The sequence below is a fragment of the Pelophylax lessonae genome (genome assembly GCF_965119305.1).
Source record: "Pelophylax lessonae genome assembly, chromosome: 1".
In the NCBI taxonomy this organism is placed as follows: Eukaryota; Metazoa; Chordata; class Amphibia; order Anura; family Ranidae; genus Pelophylax; species Pelophylax lessonae.
The window spans coordinates 224525792-224543700 of record NC_138768.1 but is presented as its reverse complement, the minus strand read 5'-3'; the positions used below and the strand labels follow the sequence as shown (position 1 = coordinate 224543700).

At 41.2% G+C, this 17909-nt stretch overlaps 1 protein-coding gene across 2 annotated transcripts in view; it reads right to left on the bottom strand.

The window, feature by feature from the left end:
- The window catches only part of CUX2 (cut like homeobox 2), a 711333-nt gene that overhangs the window by 304819 nt on the left and 388605 nt on the right, over positions 1-17909 (bottom strand). The window contains exon 2 of one of the 2 annotated variants that reach the window (XM_082244162.1): positions 14965-15013. The exons of the other annotated variant lie outside the window; for it this stretch is intronic. Coding sequence (XP_082100288.1) covers positions 14965-14991 — 27 coding nt within the window. The 5' untranslated portion in view covers positions 14992-15013. The remainder of the gene's footprint in view (positions 1-14964; positions 15014-17909) is intronic. 2 annotated transcript variants of the gene reach the window in all.

The window sequence follows — 17909 nt, the reverse complement described above, 5'->3', positions numbered from 1 at the left end:
TCTCACACCCTGTCGTCAATTGCGTAACAATGCCACTCTCAGCTGCACCCGGCACATAGATTTCCCAGCTTGCGGGACCACAATCTAGATGCCAGCAGGCTGAGAGCAATTGTCACCGGGCTAATTAAGCAATTAACCCTTTCACTGCCACCACCGCTACGTTATGATGAGCCCAGCGGACGCTCGTAATTTTAGAAATTCCAATTATGACTTTAGAATAATCATCTGTAACACGCACTGTCACCACAGACAGGAATGTTCAGAGGATTCATTCTATACAGTAGCACTCTTCAAGAGACAGGTTCATTGTTAGTTTGCATTAAGAGCTTAGGGACAAGTATAACACTTTTCAAAATAAAGTTTAATAATAAAAAGGTTAAAATTGGTGCAAATAAAATATTTACAGAAAAAAGTGTTTCAAAGAAATAGCGACATAATTCAGCAATTTAGAAAAATAAGATATAGGATTGAGAAGTAAGGATACCTGCATTCAATGTCCTGAGTATTATCAGAGTTTCAGAAGCTGAGCCAGTGTGATCAGTTCTCAAACTTGATAGATGTTCCTTTCTTGATGTTACCATGAGAACTCCCTAACCCCATCTGCCTCTCTCTTTTTCTCTGAGACCGCAGGGGGTGTTAACAGAGGTCCCTGACCAATAAGCACAGTGGCCATGGGCGGCCCTAACGTTTACGACAGTACCAAGGAACCTCCCGTATAGACAGATTTATAACATAATTCATATCTTCCAACATCTACCAGTTGCCTTCTTGAAACTGATAGCTTATTGTGCAGCATTGAATTTTATACCCATCGATACCAAACACAGCCTATCTCCTAATAACCTCTGATCCGTAAGGCATCTGACAGCTAGCTTCTATTCTGTGTAGAAAAATATACAATGTATATTCCACGCGCCAAGGATGTAGTGAAAAAATTATGCAAAAACTAGTGTACTTATAGGAGAATCAAATATACATGTATATATAGATAAAGGTAAAGCAGCTGCTGTACAATAAAGGTATATTTGGTAAAAGAATGGTCTTTTAGAAAAAGGCCAAATACTGCGCTTGCTACTATGAACGTCTAATATATAGCATTTTCATGCAAATCTCTGTGATAAATTGTAAATAACCAGGTGAATATCAAAGGTAGATAAAAAAATGCAAAGATTCCCAATAAATAATTAAGCATGTGCCATAAAGTGCATATGTGTCTTGGTATATGACATATAAAATTCTAGGTATAAAAATCAATCAACAATAAAAACAGTTCAAGTGAACGGTGACTATGTGCTTAAAATATAGTCCTTAGTGCATAAAAAAGTTTTAAAAAAAACATTATTTTACCTAGCTTCTATTCTATATGTGATAGGGTGGTCATGCCTGGTCTTAATTCGATCAGTATGACATTTCTCATCCAAATATATACTTATTGTTAATGTGTCATGTTCCTGTCTGCATTTATTACTTGGGTATGGATTGTTAGATGTTCTAATGAACAGCTTGGCTGTTGTGGCATTTACGACACAGCCTGGTCAGTGCTGAGATAAGGTTTCTTTGAAGGGCCGTTTCTTTGAAGTTGAATCCCACCGCATTCCAGGAATTAATTAAGGTAGGGAGGGGGGAAAATTATCACTGAGCCTGTCATGGCAGAGCTCTGAACAAAATGGTTGCTTGAATAAAATGGTTGCTTTCGTATATCCAGCGCAGGATATCATTACACCCGCGACTTTGTTTCTTTGGTGTCAGGAAAAGCCAGCAATGTCATTGGGCACCAGTAAGTGAAGCAGTTGGGTTGGGCGGGAGTTAATTGTTCTCGTGTAAGTCGGTGGTAATTATACATCGTGACTGACGAGGTGATGGCTTATGGATCTACATGGGGGGGGGGGGGGCAGAGCTGTGGGGAAGAGCACTTGTCCTCATCAACATGTTGAGGGCATGTGGCCTGGTATGATTTTCTTGCCCCTCCCCCCCTTCCTGGCCAGGTAGTATGCTGGTAGAAGGGTCTGGTATGAATTTTGGGGAAGAGGCTCACACCATTTTTTTTAGATTTTTGGCGTGAGGTCCACTTAAAATCCACTGCTGAAGGCAGGGATGAGTCATGGTTGTTAAGACACCAGCATGTGCCAGCTCCTTAGCAATGAATGACTCATCCCTTTTGTCAGTGTTACTGGTTAACACATTGGTGGGTACTAGCTCCTAACAACCCATACAAAAATGGATGCATTAAATGGACATCCATCCGGTCTGCTTTAATGGACCAAGACAGAGCCGTGTTCCATTTGCAAAAACAGGCCTGAACAGATGCGAATGTAATCTGTTTATATCTGTTTGCCCATAGAAATTAATTGCTGTCCCTTTTACAACTTCAAAGTGAAGGGGGCCTTAAGAGCTCAGAGAAGGTCACAAAGACCAATACCAGCTATTAAACAGTAAAGTAAGGTAGTAATGAGATCCCTTTTGCATCCCACAAAATGAGGAAGTTGTGAAAGTGAAAAATAATTTAAAACATATGAACAGGAAGATATACCTGCAGTGAATGTTCGGTAAATATAATATTCACTGCATTATAAATGTACCCCCTATTGTTTAGGGATTGACTACCATTGCATATGTTTTGGATGTCCAGCTGAATGTTGGTTGACTGTTTTTCTATTATAGATATTTACACATTCTGTTTGACTTTTTTAACATGCACTCTCCCAAAACTCTCTAGCAATACACACCAAACTGAGCATGTGCAGCCTGACTCCAAAGGCTCTGCACTATCTGGACCTGTTCTGGAGTCAGTGGAAGAAAGGGAGGATCTGTGCAAACAGGATCAAGCAGCCTTTTTACACAATACACAGGATTAACCCCTTAGGTTCCAAAGTGAGTATAACAAGCATGCTTTACTGCATATACAGACTGATTTTACTGTTGTAAGTTTAGTAACACTTTAAAGACAGTAGTCACCAGGAAAAACAGAACCTCTTTTGAAACTCTCTAGCAGAGACACATATGTTAATAACACCCAGATAGAGGCTCTGACCCTTTACCGCTCTATCCAAGACTAAAAGAAGTTTTGTTGATAGATTTACTAAACTACACTTTAAATCTGTAAGCTAATGTCTAATTAATAAAGGGAACTGCGCAATGGGGTTGATTTACCAAAGGCAAACTTTTGCTCCAGAGCTTAGTAAACAAGCAGAAGCTCTGCTGACTTCCATCATCCAATCATGTGCAAGCAAAAATGCTGTTTTTTTTTTCATTTCCTTGCATGTGATTGGGTACTCTTTGCAAAGCAAAGTCTTACCTCATTTACTAAGCCTTTGAGCAACTGCACTTGCAGAGGGCAACTGTGCACAGTCTATTTGCCTTTAGTAAACCAAAACCATTGTCCTCTGCATTACATTACCAGAGGCTTGAAAATTAGACTTTTCGGAATAAAAACTTCAAAAGAGTAAAGCTACAGTTATAGCCCGTATACAGGATCAGAAAATTGTGAGAAAAATACCACTTTTGAAGCAATCGTACTCTGTTTTTTCTTGTACAATACCAAATCATACGATTTTAGTTTAATCAGTACAGTTGTTGTTTAAAAATACAAAACAAATACACTACAACACATTACATCACTTCCAAGTTTTTATTCTGTCATATGTGAAATTTTTGTAACTTTAGTAAACACTTCATTTTTGATATGAGACTGGTATGCAAAAAAAAAAAAACACGATCATTCGTCTAATAAGTAGAAATACCTTTACAACATTGTGGAAAGGTAGGAATATCAATTAAGTGGCATTTTCCTGCAGATTGCATAGTTAACAGAAGTTAGATATCATAAATATGTCACATTAAAGCGGAGTTCCGGCCTCGGAAACAATTTTTCAATAAAAATACCCCCGGGACAGTCAGGGCTAGTACATTTCAAAATGGATAGCCTCTGAACTGTCCCAGGTTTCACTTACCTTTTAGAAGAAATACTTACCTTGAAAATGTCTTGTCCAGCGCTGCCATATCAGGTGTGGGCAGCTGAAGCCAGCGCGTCCTCTTCGGCATCCTCTTCCGTGTCCTCTTCGGTCCCACAATGCCCTGCACCGGCCCTGCTCGTCACTTCAGGGGCAGGCGGGTCATCCCTGCACAGCTTCTGGGCATGCCCAGAAGCTGTTTAACAGGGAATAACGCGTCTGAACCGGAACTGATGAGCGGGGCTGCTGCAGGTGCATTGATTCCTGGAAGCGATGACGTTCAGCTCCCAGGAGTCAATGCAAGCAGGAAGTGATGGCACGGGCCGCGGCCGCAGAGGGAGGAAGTGAAAGAGAGGTAAGTATATTTTCTTCAATATCAAAGTAAGTATTTGAAAAAAAAAATCGGGACTATCCATTTCTTTTTTAGGTGACACTGAGCAAGTGGATGGCCCAAAGTGGATTTTAAGGCCGGAACTCCGCTTTAAACTAGCTGCATCTTAACCTGCTCTATTTCTGAGAATAAATGTCATTTTTACACCTGCTAGTATTAATTATTTTTTCCAAGATAACATTTTTAAAAAATATCTCCCTAATGTATGTAGCAAAATATATCTTACTCTTTCTCCAAAATCTCCACTATTCCTTGGTTTAAAGCAGTTTTTCTTTATTTTCACCTGGTTATCCAGCCAGTGAATCTTTTGTTTTTCAAATTACTTTAACAGACCATGCTGCCCAGACAAAGTAGCAGTTAGAAGGTTGAGACAAACCATTTAACACTAACTGGGTGTTACAATGATCAGCTTTTATTCATTTATATAAAAACAGAGAAACCCTTGAAATAAATTTCTGGTCTCGGGGAACCCCTGCTAAAAAATGAAAAATCTACAACTCATGACACATTGGTGTGACAGTCAGTGGGAAAAATGCTCCTTACTCTTGTCACCATTGGGAAGAATTACCCCCTTACAGATAGCTAAAAGGAACAATGGTGTCATTGGAAACTTATCTGAGAGGCAGAAATTGCCTATTGCTCAAGGAACCCCTAGCAACCTTTAGGAGAAGCCCTGGTCTAAATCTGCTAGTCTTACTAAATCTGCTAGTTTTACGTTACCTTCTTTTGAGACTGACAATGCTGCTGTCCAAAGGTGTCTGTTTTACTACTTTGTGCAGAATACAGACACCCTAAGACAGAAAGTGTGCTAGTGGATGGATCACAAGTGGAAACAAAGGAAAAAAGCCTAAAAAGAAAATTATGCAGTCACTATATCTAACAACTGATATGCTGCAACATATTACATTTTTGTTTTTGAATTTAATGCTGCTTTAAAGCAGTATTAAACCTAAACATTGATTATATTGCAGCTTAAATGTATCAATTTACATGGATAAAACAAACCACTTAACACTGGCAGGGGTGATTAAAATGATCAGCTTTTATTTATTCATGTAAAACCTTTATCCCAAAAGAAAAAAACCTGTTTGCAATAACTGCTTACAAAGTATTACCCGGAGTTTGGCTACAATTTGCCAGTGTATCTAAATCTGCTAATACATTTAACACTTCCCCCAGACTGACAATGTTGCTGTGTGCTATGCCTTCTGTGTTCATTCCTCCAGAGTAGTGTCTCACTAATGTAGGAGATGTGTTACTGGCCAGATCACTGGGTAAAAACAGAGAAGGAAATGACAAAGAAAAGAAAACAGACGCAGCCACCACATCTAATGATTGGTAATCTGCAAATTATTACATTTTGGTTTTGGGTTTAATAAATGGGTAGCACCCCCTAGCAGTGGATTGTTAGGCCAGGTCATGCACCAGGGAGCTTACTGGAGATCATCAAGTATGAGGTGTTTGGGTTATCCCCTCCTTGCAGCTGAGGTACTCATCACCAAAATATGACCTCTGGAACCTGTCAAGTGGTGGATTGTTGCAAGACCGAGGAAGACAGTCAACCTTACAGTTCATGGGTAGTTGCCCTGTTCACCCAAATATATGTACAAAGACTTAAAATGGAAGTCCAGAATTGATCTAAGCCTAAATCTGCTCACACCCCCTTTTTAAATCCTATTCCAGCTATCCCATAAAAGGAAGATACATATACTTACTTGATCTCCCCAGTGGCCAGGGAGAGGAGAGATTGCCGACAACGGCTGTAATGCCTGAGCAGTGACGTCACCTATAGACTTACTATGAGGAATTCAAGCTGGCCGCTGGGAGCCAATCATGTGACTGGACCTGAGCACCCTCAGAATAGTTAAGTATAAGCAGATTCCCTTTAGACAGTAATTGGAATAAGATTTATAAAGGGTGTGGGAGCAGTTTTAGGCTTAGTTAGATAGAACCTGAACCTCCCCTTTAATGTGCACAGAGCTTCCACAGGAAAGCTTCTCTTTCTCTCTAATAATCCAGGACAGCAGCAGAATCCTCAACACTCTCATGACACTCTGAAGCCCACAGGAAAATTACCAGTTCTCTGCTCACAAAGGTACAGTATATGAACCCTTAATGCCATTCGTTTATTCACTGTCCAGTCAAGGAACTTGCTTTATACTGCATTGATTGAACAGCACCACAGAGTCCAAAGGCAGGAACACAGTAGCAAAGTGCAGTTGCCCCAGAGCTTAGTAAATGAGGTAAGGCTTCACTTTGCAAAGAGTCCCCAATCACAAGCAAGGAAAATAGACATAACAGCATTTTTGCGTGCACATGATTGGATGATGGAAGTCAGCAGCGCTTCTGCTCATTTGCTAAGCTCTACAGCAACTACACTTGCAGAGTGCAAATGCACTTTGCATAGTGCACAGTCTATTTGCCTTTAGTAAATCAACCCCTAAGTGTAGCAGTGGTCCTGTTGTACCGGGCCCGGCCCCATCAGCTACACAGCGGGGCCCGGGCAGCATTACAGTTCATTACTGTCTTAAAATAAAATCGAGCTTAGTAACCATTCCCCTGCTCCCACTTATTTATGGTGGGAGGGGGGGGGGAGGGGGATTATATAATTTTCCTGGGCTCCATCAGGTCACCATAGGTGCCCAGGAAGTGAGCGCAGTGGAGGGACTAATCCTTAATTTTTGTACATCACGCCACCCCGCTACTCATTTAGTCCTGGCCGGTGGAGTGATACTATGAATCTTCGCCCTGCTCCCGCCTCCAGTCCTCATGTGCTGAGATGCGAGGGAGAGAAGGAGAGCATGGCTGCAATGGACAAGGTGAGTGGAGAATAGACCACCGAATCCTCACTGTGTCCCATTATGTCACAGCACAGCAGGTTATCATCATTGTAATTAGCATTACAAAAATCACTCAGGCAGCACAGTAAGCAGGTGCTCTATCGTGGCTCTATGTCACATGGCTGTTGGGCGCCGACTGTTATAGTTGTACTGTGTTACAGAATGTGACATACAGTACACCCACAAGTTATCAAAGTCAGCACCTAACAGCCATATGACACAGAGTCATGATAGAGTACCTGCTTACTGTGCTGCCTGTGTGATTATTGCAATGCTGGTGATCATAAGAGATGCTACTTTACACCTCAGTTGGGGGAGCAGCAAACATGTGCAGCAGAGCTGCTTTTTACCACCCCCCAAACCAATCCCCTTGAACCGCTTCATGTCCAGCAACGTACCATTATGTCGCTGGATTGGAAGGTTAATATCTCGGTAATCACTGCAGCATTGATCAAGATATCATTTTTTTTTTAGCCCCATCGATTCTGCACAAAGTAAAAGTAATCCTAGTGGCTAAGAAGCGACTGGAATACTTTTACAGGCGGTGGAAGGGGGTCCCACCATCACTCTTCCTTCCTTTAAGATGCAACCAGTAGCATCCAGTTCCTGAACACAGTGAGAGGGATAGATGTCATTCCTCCCACTGTGTGACGTCAGAACCTGGGAGCAATGAGGATTTTGTCACTTCCAGTTTCAGTCTCATGTAAACAAGCCAATACCAGCTTGAACAAGCATCTGATCATACTGATTATGGTTTGATCAGATGCTTTGGAGGCCAGAGGACAAATTTGGGCTCCAATGGACCCCAGGTCTTTCTATAAAGAGTACCTGTCATAGCCCATGCTATCACAAGGGATGTTGTTCATCCCTTGTGAAAGCAAAAAAAAAAAAAACATAGTGTATTTTTTTCTTTAATTAAAATGTAAAAGAAATTTATACTGCTTCCTTTGTGCTTAGGTGGGGTCAAGGGCAGTGTTGCCAACCGCCCGTAGATTTATGGGCACACCGTAAAAACTGGGCACTTTTAGGCTGCCCGTAGGAGCCAGTAAGTGCCAGTAAAAATGGCTGCTACGGGCTCGGGTGAGAACTGCGCATGCGCAGTTCCCGGAAATCGCCGAGTCAATCCGATCTTGAGTTTGCGTCGCCCACTGATGATGTCATGCCGCACGGGCGCCGCCCTAAAAAAATTAAAATGCCAGTAGCCGGGCTGACGGGAGGAGGAGACTTGTGGTCACGGTGTAAACAGTGCAGGAGAAGGCGGGTGTCTGAGCAAGCGTGATGTCATCATCATGGTGCGATTCCTACGACTACCGCCAGCCAGTCGTTAAGAAAACCCAGGACTCAGGAGCCAAGCAGAGTGTGGCCTCGTGTGGGGGACGGACAGGGCCTTGGGAGCTCAGCAAGGCAAGCTGGGACAGACGAGCTGGACTGTGTCAGTCAGACAGTCAGTGACTCAGTGGCAGACTGGCAGTGCTTTTCTGTGCTGGAATCTGAAAGGAGCAGTGACCACCTGTCCAGGCATGGGAGACTGGACTGGATATACCCAGGAATGATACAAGCAAGGTATGGCATTAAGTTTTCTGGAGATGGCAGAAAGTTATTGTGGAATTGGCTTTCACATTTAGATATCATTCGTTCATCGAGCCATTATACCTTTGTGCAAATAGTAAGTGCCTGAGATGTACATGATTGGCAGTTAACCCATGTTTTTTGGAGATTTGTTCCTGTAAATCCGAAATCCCATAACCCTGATAAATGTCACACTAAAAGGAATGATATATTCTCTACTACTCACTCTGCTCTAGGTAATAACCTATCTGTTCTGTACCCCACATGGCTTGGCTACAGTACAGCAAAATGTTCTGTATGGTCTGTTCTCCGACACCTCCACTATAATTATGCAATGCACATTGGATATGCCACACCATTCCTTTATACTGTACTTTTTATACAGAACACCACCACTCTACTCAATTTACAGTGCTGTATATTTTATACTGCACAGTCACTCCACTCAGTATACATAACTAGATATTTTGCACTTCACACTGTTCCATTCTGCATATTGTGCATTATATACTCTTCATCCTGTATATTGTGCTGCACATCATTTACTGCTAAACACTACACTTTGTACACTGAGCATTACTTTATATATTTTAAAGCTCCATACTCTAACTGAGAATGTGGAAGTCTCTTCCACAATTGGTGGTAGCTGCGGGGAGTATGGCTACTTTTAAAAGACTCTTGGACATACATCTCACAGATCACAACATTCAGAGTTATGGGAATTGATCAGGCCACTGACACACACACGCACACACTCACACCTGTACAGGTTGAACTGGATGGACTGATGTCTTTATTCAACCTCAACTACTATGTAACTATGTAACTCTGCTGTATGCTATACTGTATACTTCAAATTTCTCCACTCTGTGCCATCCATCTAGAGGAGAGAGACTGTCACAGTGTCATTGCACAAGGGAACGTGTGTGTCACTCGTGTTAATCTGATGAGGTCACAGTGTGTCAGACTCGGATGTCATCATCATCTGTGCTGCTGCACATGTTGTTGTGTCACTGAGAGTAAATTTCATGTGTGGGCTTTGCCTGCTTGTCCATTCTAATTCTTTGCCCTCCGGTCTGTCCCTAAACCGGGGTTGGGGCCTGCCTGTCACTGACACTGAGGGGTCCAACGTCCAGGCAGGCAGTCAATTTCATATTGTGCTTAGGGGGCCCCAGGCACCATATCATGCCCTTCCTGAGCCAGTAAAGGGGGGGGGGGGTCAGAAGTCTGTTTGCTGAGCACTGCAGTGGCTGGGGGGCTCTCACTGTGGGGGCAAATGCAAAGCGGTTTCTCTCTCTCTGTGGGCATAAGTGCTAAAAACGGATGGGTTATAATAGCCAACCCTTACTATATAATAAGAAAAGTTTTCATACATTAATATCTACCGTAAATCGCATTGCTAATTATATAGTGCACTTGTTTGTAACTTACATACTGAAATTTGCACTTAAAACTATAATTTTGTAGCTTTCGGAAATGCCAGTAAAAACTTGGCTGTGCCAGTAAATTTTGGGTGTCTTGCCAGTAAATTTCAGTCTGGTATATTGGTAACACTGGTCAAGGGTGTGGGCGAATGGGACCCCATTAGGTAAAATGTTGAGGGCATTATGATTTCTTACAGCGGCCCTGGCAGTGGTCAAACTCTTCCCACTATGTCATAAGCTACGTTCTAGATATCCTTTAATATACTGCATTGGTTACACTCAAAGCAGGGGGCATGCTGAGGGGAAACATATAGCCTGCTTACAACTACTAATGGAGTCTCCATGGTTTTCTCTGTTCCCATGTGCCAACAATACTAACAGATCCAACCCTAGTTTATAATGTATACCCTGCCCCAGGAAAAAGAAAGCCAGCCCACAATGGTTGGAGACAGGGTGGAAACCCACATTTAAAAGGAAAAACCCCCTAACAACTGGCGCTGAAGAAATATGCAGACTACCAATGCTGACTCCCTTCTGAAAATGCTATTTGCTTGGTTGTTTCTGGCTTCATTTCTTTATGAGTTGCTGACACAAAAAAAAAAAGTGGATTTTAAAGTCAGAGTTTGTAATCTGCACATTTATTATTTATGTTAGGTACTTATATAGTGCTGTCAATTTATGCAGAGCTTTACATATCCATTGTAAATTCATATCAGTTCCTACAGTCAAGGAGCTTACAATCTAAGGTCCCTAACACATACTAGTGCCAATTTGGACAGGAACCAATTAACCTACCAGCATGTCTTTGGAATGTGGGAGGAAACCGGAGTACCCGGAGGAAACCCACGTAGGCACAGGGAGAACATGCAAACTCCAGGCAGGTAATGTCGTGGTTGGGATTTAAACCAGTGACCCTCTTGCTGCTAGATGAAAGTGCTAACCACTAAACCACTGTGCCGCCCCATTTCTTCCAGGTCAATGACTCAGAAAGTACCAAAGTCACTAAATCTGAATGGCAACCAAGGAACAAACATTTTCAGAAGGAAAGGTCTGGAATGGTAACCTCCATATTTCCTCTCTAAAGATTTTCTTTAATGTACAGTACCAGATCTGAATAATTTATTCTGCCCAGACAGATAAAAAGAGTACTCGCCAGCTTGTGGCCTGTCCCTATGACAAATCATTGTAATGATTTTTGCAAAAGTACCAGATCATTTGAAACAATGAATCCAAATATATAAAAATGCAGACATGAAAAACTTTCAAATCGATTTTTTTTCTGGCAGTATTTTAATAAGTACTGATCCAACCAGTAACATACTTCCGTTCTTAAGGTGTCTGCATTCTGGATGAAGTGATAAAGCAGACATCTTTGGACAGCAGCATTGTCAGTCTGAGAAGATGGTAGTGTTAGGGTATTTTCAGACCAGTCGCTGTGTTAGGCCCCTTTCACACGGACATTCCGATCAGGTCCGCCTGTCAGTTTTTCAGGCGGACCTGATCGGATACTCCATGCACCCCTATGGAGCAGCGGATCGATCCCGGCTGAACAAAACGAAGTACACCGGATGGAAAGCCCACGTGAAAAAGTCCTAACAACACAGCAGCTGATGTGCGGTACAGTCCAGCTGGATTAGAGTAGTGCTGATGCGCTGATCTCGGGCATTTCACTGTACTTCTTATTTTTTTTTTTTTATCTGAACCCTGATAAGGCACTTTAATCCATTATGGCTTCGATAACTTGGCATCCAGGACTCTACCAGCCCATAAACAATATACAGCAGAGGTTTGACTGGACATCCCCTACCTAGACACCAATCTGAACCCCCTGATATGGCACAAAGGTGCTCCAAGTGGAATAGAACAGGGACACCCTCCAGCAATTCATATATTTCCATCTACAACTGAATGATTATGAAAACAGAAATAAGTGTAATAACATTTATATTTGGCAGTTGCCAGAAGCAACAAGATCTAAGAATTTCAAAGAAAAAATAACAAGACTGTTTAAAGTGGCATAAAAATGTAAAACTAAAATGTAATATGTGGCAGTTTACTTATTCTTAGATGTGGTGGTTGCATTGGCTTTCTTTTTTTTTTTTTTCTTTTTTTTTTTTTTTTAGATCTTTTCCCCTTTATTTTCACCTGATGACCTGGTCAGTTTTTGCCCTACGGTGGCTTCTCTATCTGACCTATTTTACCAAGTCATACCGAGAATGGGGCATATTTGGGGCCATAATACTTTTACTGTCTACTCTATTATCTAAATTCACAATAAACCACATCAAAAGTCTTTAAGAAACTGAAAAAACAGTATTTGGTATTTGACAGGTTTCTATTAGGAATACAGACACTTGAGCACCACCTACCAGAAATAAGAAAAGACAGCCATTTATAAGCACTTAGCAACCCCAGTTAAAGCCTCTACACAAAGTTGAGGACTGTCTCTGCTGCCATGTGAGAGTGCTGGGCCAATCACCAAGCACCACTGTTGTCACATGGAATGGGTCAGATGCTTCTATACACCCCAGCGTGTCTTTTCTTTGTTCCAGATGACTAAACAAAGCCGTGGACCAGTAAAGAAAAGGTAATAATGTGTTACTGGGGAAAAGGGCATTAAATCAAAACTATTGATTTACCCTACTGTGCAGTCTCCTGTGTTAGTTTAAATTAACTTAAAATCATTCAGATCGTATAGCCCTATTTTGATGTGTATGGTATAAATTAACATGACTGTTAGTTTAACCACGCTAGCGGTAAACCCGAGCGTGACTCGGGGTAGGAATTTCCTGCTATTATCGGTATCCCCGAGTCACGCTCGGGGTGAATGGGCAGAGCTATGCAGACAGCGCAGCGGAGTGTCTTACCTTATCCTGGCGATCCAGCGATGAGCTCTCATTGCTGTGACCGCCAGCCGAGATCTCCGCCGCTCGTCTGTCGGTAGGAGGACTTCCTAGTTCCGTTCCCTGCAGCAGCAATGCTGCATGGGAGCGGAACTAGGGAGGGAAATTCAAACAAAAAAAAAAAAACGTTGCACAAAACACAAACACATTTTATATTATATATATATGCATATATATATATATATATATATGCATATATATATATATATATATATATATATATGTATATATATATATATGTATATATATATATATATACATATATGTATATGTATATATATATATATACATATATGTATATATGTGTGTATATATATATATATATATATATACCTATATACACACACGTATATATATATAAAATTATATTATTGATTCGATTATAATTCATGCGTTATATATATATATATATATATATACACACACATATATATATATATATATATATAATATATAACGCATGAATTATAATCTAATCAATAATATAATTTTATTATATATATTATATAATAAAATTATATTATTGATTCGATTATAATTCATGCGTTTGTGTTTCAAATTTATCACATCTGGGATGTCTACTAGAGTCTTGTTTTGGTCAGGTTTAAGTCAGTAATTACTAAGAATTGTAGGCCTATAATACATAACGCCAAATTTCCATGAAAAAAATTGTACCGCTTTTGGTACAGAATTCCTGACAGAATCATACCGCCAGGGAGGTTAAGTGACTGAACTGATGAATCAAAATCTTACTGTGCCTATGGACTATCGAAATTATTGTTTGAGTGAAAAAGACACAAGTGTTACCATGGAGCAATATCCAAAAATAACTCTATCACATAACAGTACAGCAATGTAAATCCTCCAGTTTCTAAACAGGTCACTCTCAGCCATCTGCTGACACTCTGGGACTTACAGCTCCTCTGTACTGCAGATGCACAGTTCAGTTCAGTGATATACACTATATTACCAAAAGTATTGGGACACCTGCCTTTACACGCACATGATCTTTAATGAGATCCCGGACCCTTGGTCTGTAGGGTTCAATATTGAGTTTGCCCACCCTTTGCAGCTATAACAGCTTCAACTCTTATGGGAAGGCTGCCTGGAAGGTTTAGGAGTGTGTCTATGGAAATGTTTGACTATTCTTCCAAAAGCGTATTTGTGAGGTCAGGGACTGATGTTGGATGAGAAGGCCTGGCTCACAGTCTCTGCTCTAGATAATCCCAATGGTGTTCTATCGGGTTGAGGTCAGGACTCTGTTCAGGCCAGTCAAATTCCTTTACCCCAAACTCACTCATTCATGCCCTTATGGACCTTGCTTTGTACACTAGTGACCTAACATATTCATTTATTGGGCAGCGCCATTTGTTCTTGTCACTGACTGTGGAATTAAATAACACTAACAAGAATTTGCAGGGAAAACACTAGCAGCAAATTTGGGCAAATCAAGGCAGGGGGGTGTGCTAGAATCTCCTTTCATCCTAAATATGCCCCATATACTCACCCCTGTGTGTTAGCATGGTAGGATTATCAGAAGCTATTTACAATTTCTATACTAAAGTGTATATGCTTCAAAATGTCCTAGGTATCTGTCTGAATACTTATTCCACGTTTATTGAACAATCGCACTGTGACTGCTCATGTATTAATACAGTATTCTGTGGCACATTTACAATAGACTCTGCAGGTCCCTGAACATTTAGGCTGGGAATTCATTCATTGATTCTTACTCAAGGATAAAGAATGCCCAAGCCCCTATAGAGATGAGATATTTCCCAGGACATCAGCTTAACCTATAAAATCGTTCCATAAAAACCTGTTTGTACATAGGGTAGACATTTTACCATACACAGGTAAGAACAATAGCTTGCTATTAATACTTACCATTTGTCCCAAAATGATGCAGATCATTGTTTACACAATCATTCTTGAACTGGGAACAGAATTAAAAGCACGTAAGGATGTCTCAAGGATCCAAACAACATAACAGAACAAAAAAAAAGCAATTCTCTGGCAGAATATCCTTTTTGAAGCCTGCTGAGGGCTGAATTTAAATTGCATGTCACTCAAACCAAATGCAATATAGGCCTGGGTAATTCTCAGGCCTCCTGAGCAGAGCTGAATCTTCTCCCTTCTCTCAAAATGCAATGGAGCATATCCATTTTATTTTCTACCTTAATGTTGTTAAATAATCAAATTTATGGAACTTTATCAGTTTGATGTTTCTGCAGCTAAATGAAAGATAAAATAAGGCACATCTTCTAATGGCAACATAAAAACCATATTTGAGGTCCTAAAGTGAAAAAACTTTTTAGCGCTATTATTTTTCCCATCTACCTAGACTGCTATATATTGCAGGGATTTTTACTAAACTTTATGACAGAACCCTATCTGCTTCCTTTCTTTGGGGGATATTGCAAATATCTTTTTCTTGTGGAGTGGGAATGTTTTTGTTTTTTTTAAATAATGTGTCATTTTTTTAAATCTGGTGTTCATCTGACAGAAAAAACTACTTGCAATGTCAGCATTTTTTCAACAGGGTCCCCTCCCTCTTGCCAAATGTAGCAATAAAATAAAAAATGAAGTTAAAAAAACTATAGGAGGCAATAAGGCTAGATAACATAACTAACTTTTCTTTGATTTCATTAGTGCATGAGGTGATGTCATTCTCCTGCCACTGAGATCCCAAGGAATGGTGGGCACTACAAATTTTGCAAGAAGATGCTGCAGCACAGTGCTGGGAGTTTAATCTACCTCTTTTTAAGACTGTGCTAATTTCTGTGCTAGATTAATTACATACAGTATCTCACAAAAGTGAGTACACCCCTCACATTTTTGTAAATATTATATTATACCTTTTCATGTCACAACACTGAAGAAATGACACTTTGCTACAATGTAAAGTAGTGAGTGTACAGCTTGTATAACAGTGTACATTTGCTGTCCCCTCAAAATAACTCAACACACAGCCATTAATGTCTAAGCTGCTGGCAACAAAACTGAGTACACCCCTAAGTGGAAATGTTCAAATTGGGTCCAAAGTTTCAATATTTTGTGTGGCCACCATTATTATCCAGCACTACCTTAACCCTCTTGGGCATGGAGTTCACCAGAGCTTCACAGGTTGCCACTGGAGTCCTCTTCCACTCCTTCATGACGGAGCTGGCGGATGATAGAGACCTTGCGCTCTTCCACCTTCTGTTTGAGGATGCCCCACAGATGCTCAATAGGGTTTCAATAGGGTTTAGGTCTGGAGACATGCTTGGCCAGTCCATCACCTTTACCCTCAGCTTCTTTAGTAGGGCAGAGGTTGTCTTGGAGGTCGTCTTGTTTGGGGCTGTTATCATGTTGGAATACTGCCCTGCGGCCCAGTCTCTGAAGTGAGGGGATCATGCTCTGCTTCAGTATGTCACAGTACATGTTGGCATTCATGGTTCCCTCACTGAACTGTAGCTCCCCAGTGCCGGAAGCACTCATGCAGCCCCAGACCATGACACTCCCACCACCAAGCTTGACTGTAGGCAAGACTCACTTGTCTTTGTACTCCTTACCTGGTTGCCGCCACATACCCTTGACACCATCTGAACCAAATAAGTTTATATTGGTCTCATCAGACCACAGGACATGGTTCCACTAATTTATGTCCTTAGTCTGCTTGGCTTTAGCAAACTGTTTGCAGGCCTTCTTGTGCATCATCTTTAGAAGAGGCTTCCTTCTGACATGACAGCCATGCAGACCAATTTGATGCAGTGTGCGGCATATGGTCTGAGCACTGACAGGCTGACCCTCCCCCCCCCCGACCCCTTTAGCCTCTGCAGCAATGCATACATCTATTTCCTAAAGACAAACTTTTGATATGACGCTGAGCATGTGCACTCAAGCTCTTCGGTCGACCATGGTATGGCCTGTTCTGAGTGGAACCTGTCCTGTTAAACCGCTATATGGTCTTGGCCACCGTGCTGCAGCTCAGTTTTAGGATCCTGGCAATCTTCTTATAGCCTAGGCCATCTTTATCTAGAGTAACAATACTTTTTTTCAGATCCTCAGAAAGTTCTTTGCCATGAGGTGCCATGTTGAAATTCCACTGACCAGTATTAGAGAGTAAGAACGATAATACCAAATTTAACACACCTGCTCCCCATTCACACCTGAGATCTTGTAACACTAAGGGAGGGAAAATGGCTAATTGGGCCCAATTTGGACTTTTTCACTTAGGGGTGTACTCACTTTTGTTGCCAGCAGTTTAGACATTAATGGCTGTTTTGAGTTATTTTGAGGGGACAGAAAATGTACACTGTTATACAAGCTGTACACTCGTTACTTTACATTGTAGCAAAGTGTCATTTCTTCAGTGTTGTCACATGAAAAGATACAATAAAATATTTACAAAAATGTGAGGGGTGTACTCACTTTTGTGAGATACTGTATATATTGGGGCCTGGAAAGAAGGAATGTTTCCCCATTATTTGGGTTGTGGTCTCTTTAAGGGAGAGGATTTGAGTACAGTTTGGAGTACTTAGGGGTTCTCCCCTATGCTATGTAGCATGAAAGATTCCAGTTGCAGTTTTCCAAGATTACTAAGCCCTTATATGGGATACAAAATGCAAAGGCTTAGAGAGACTTTAGGTGGGAAAGAGCCTCCAACCCTGATGACTTTGGTCCTGGAGGGGTTAACCTCACTGCAGGATAGACCTGAAAAGGAACAGCTGCTTGCTGTGTGGGCGCTTGACAGGAGGGAGGGACTCGAGAAGAGGAGGATCCTGGCTGCCCTGTGCAAAACCAACTGCACAGAGGAGGTAAGTATAAAATGTTTGTTTAACAAAAAAAAA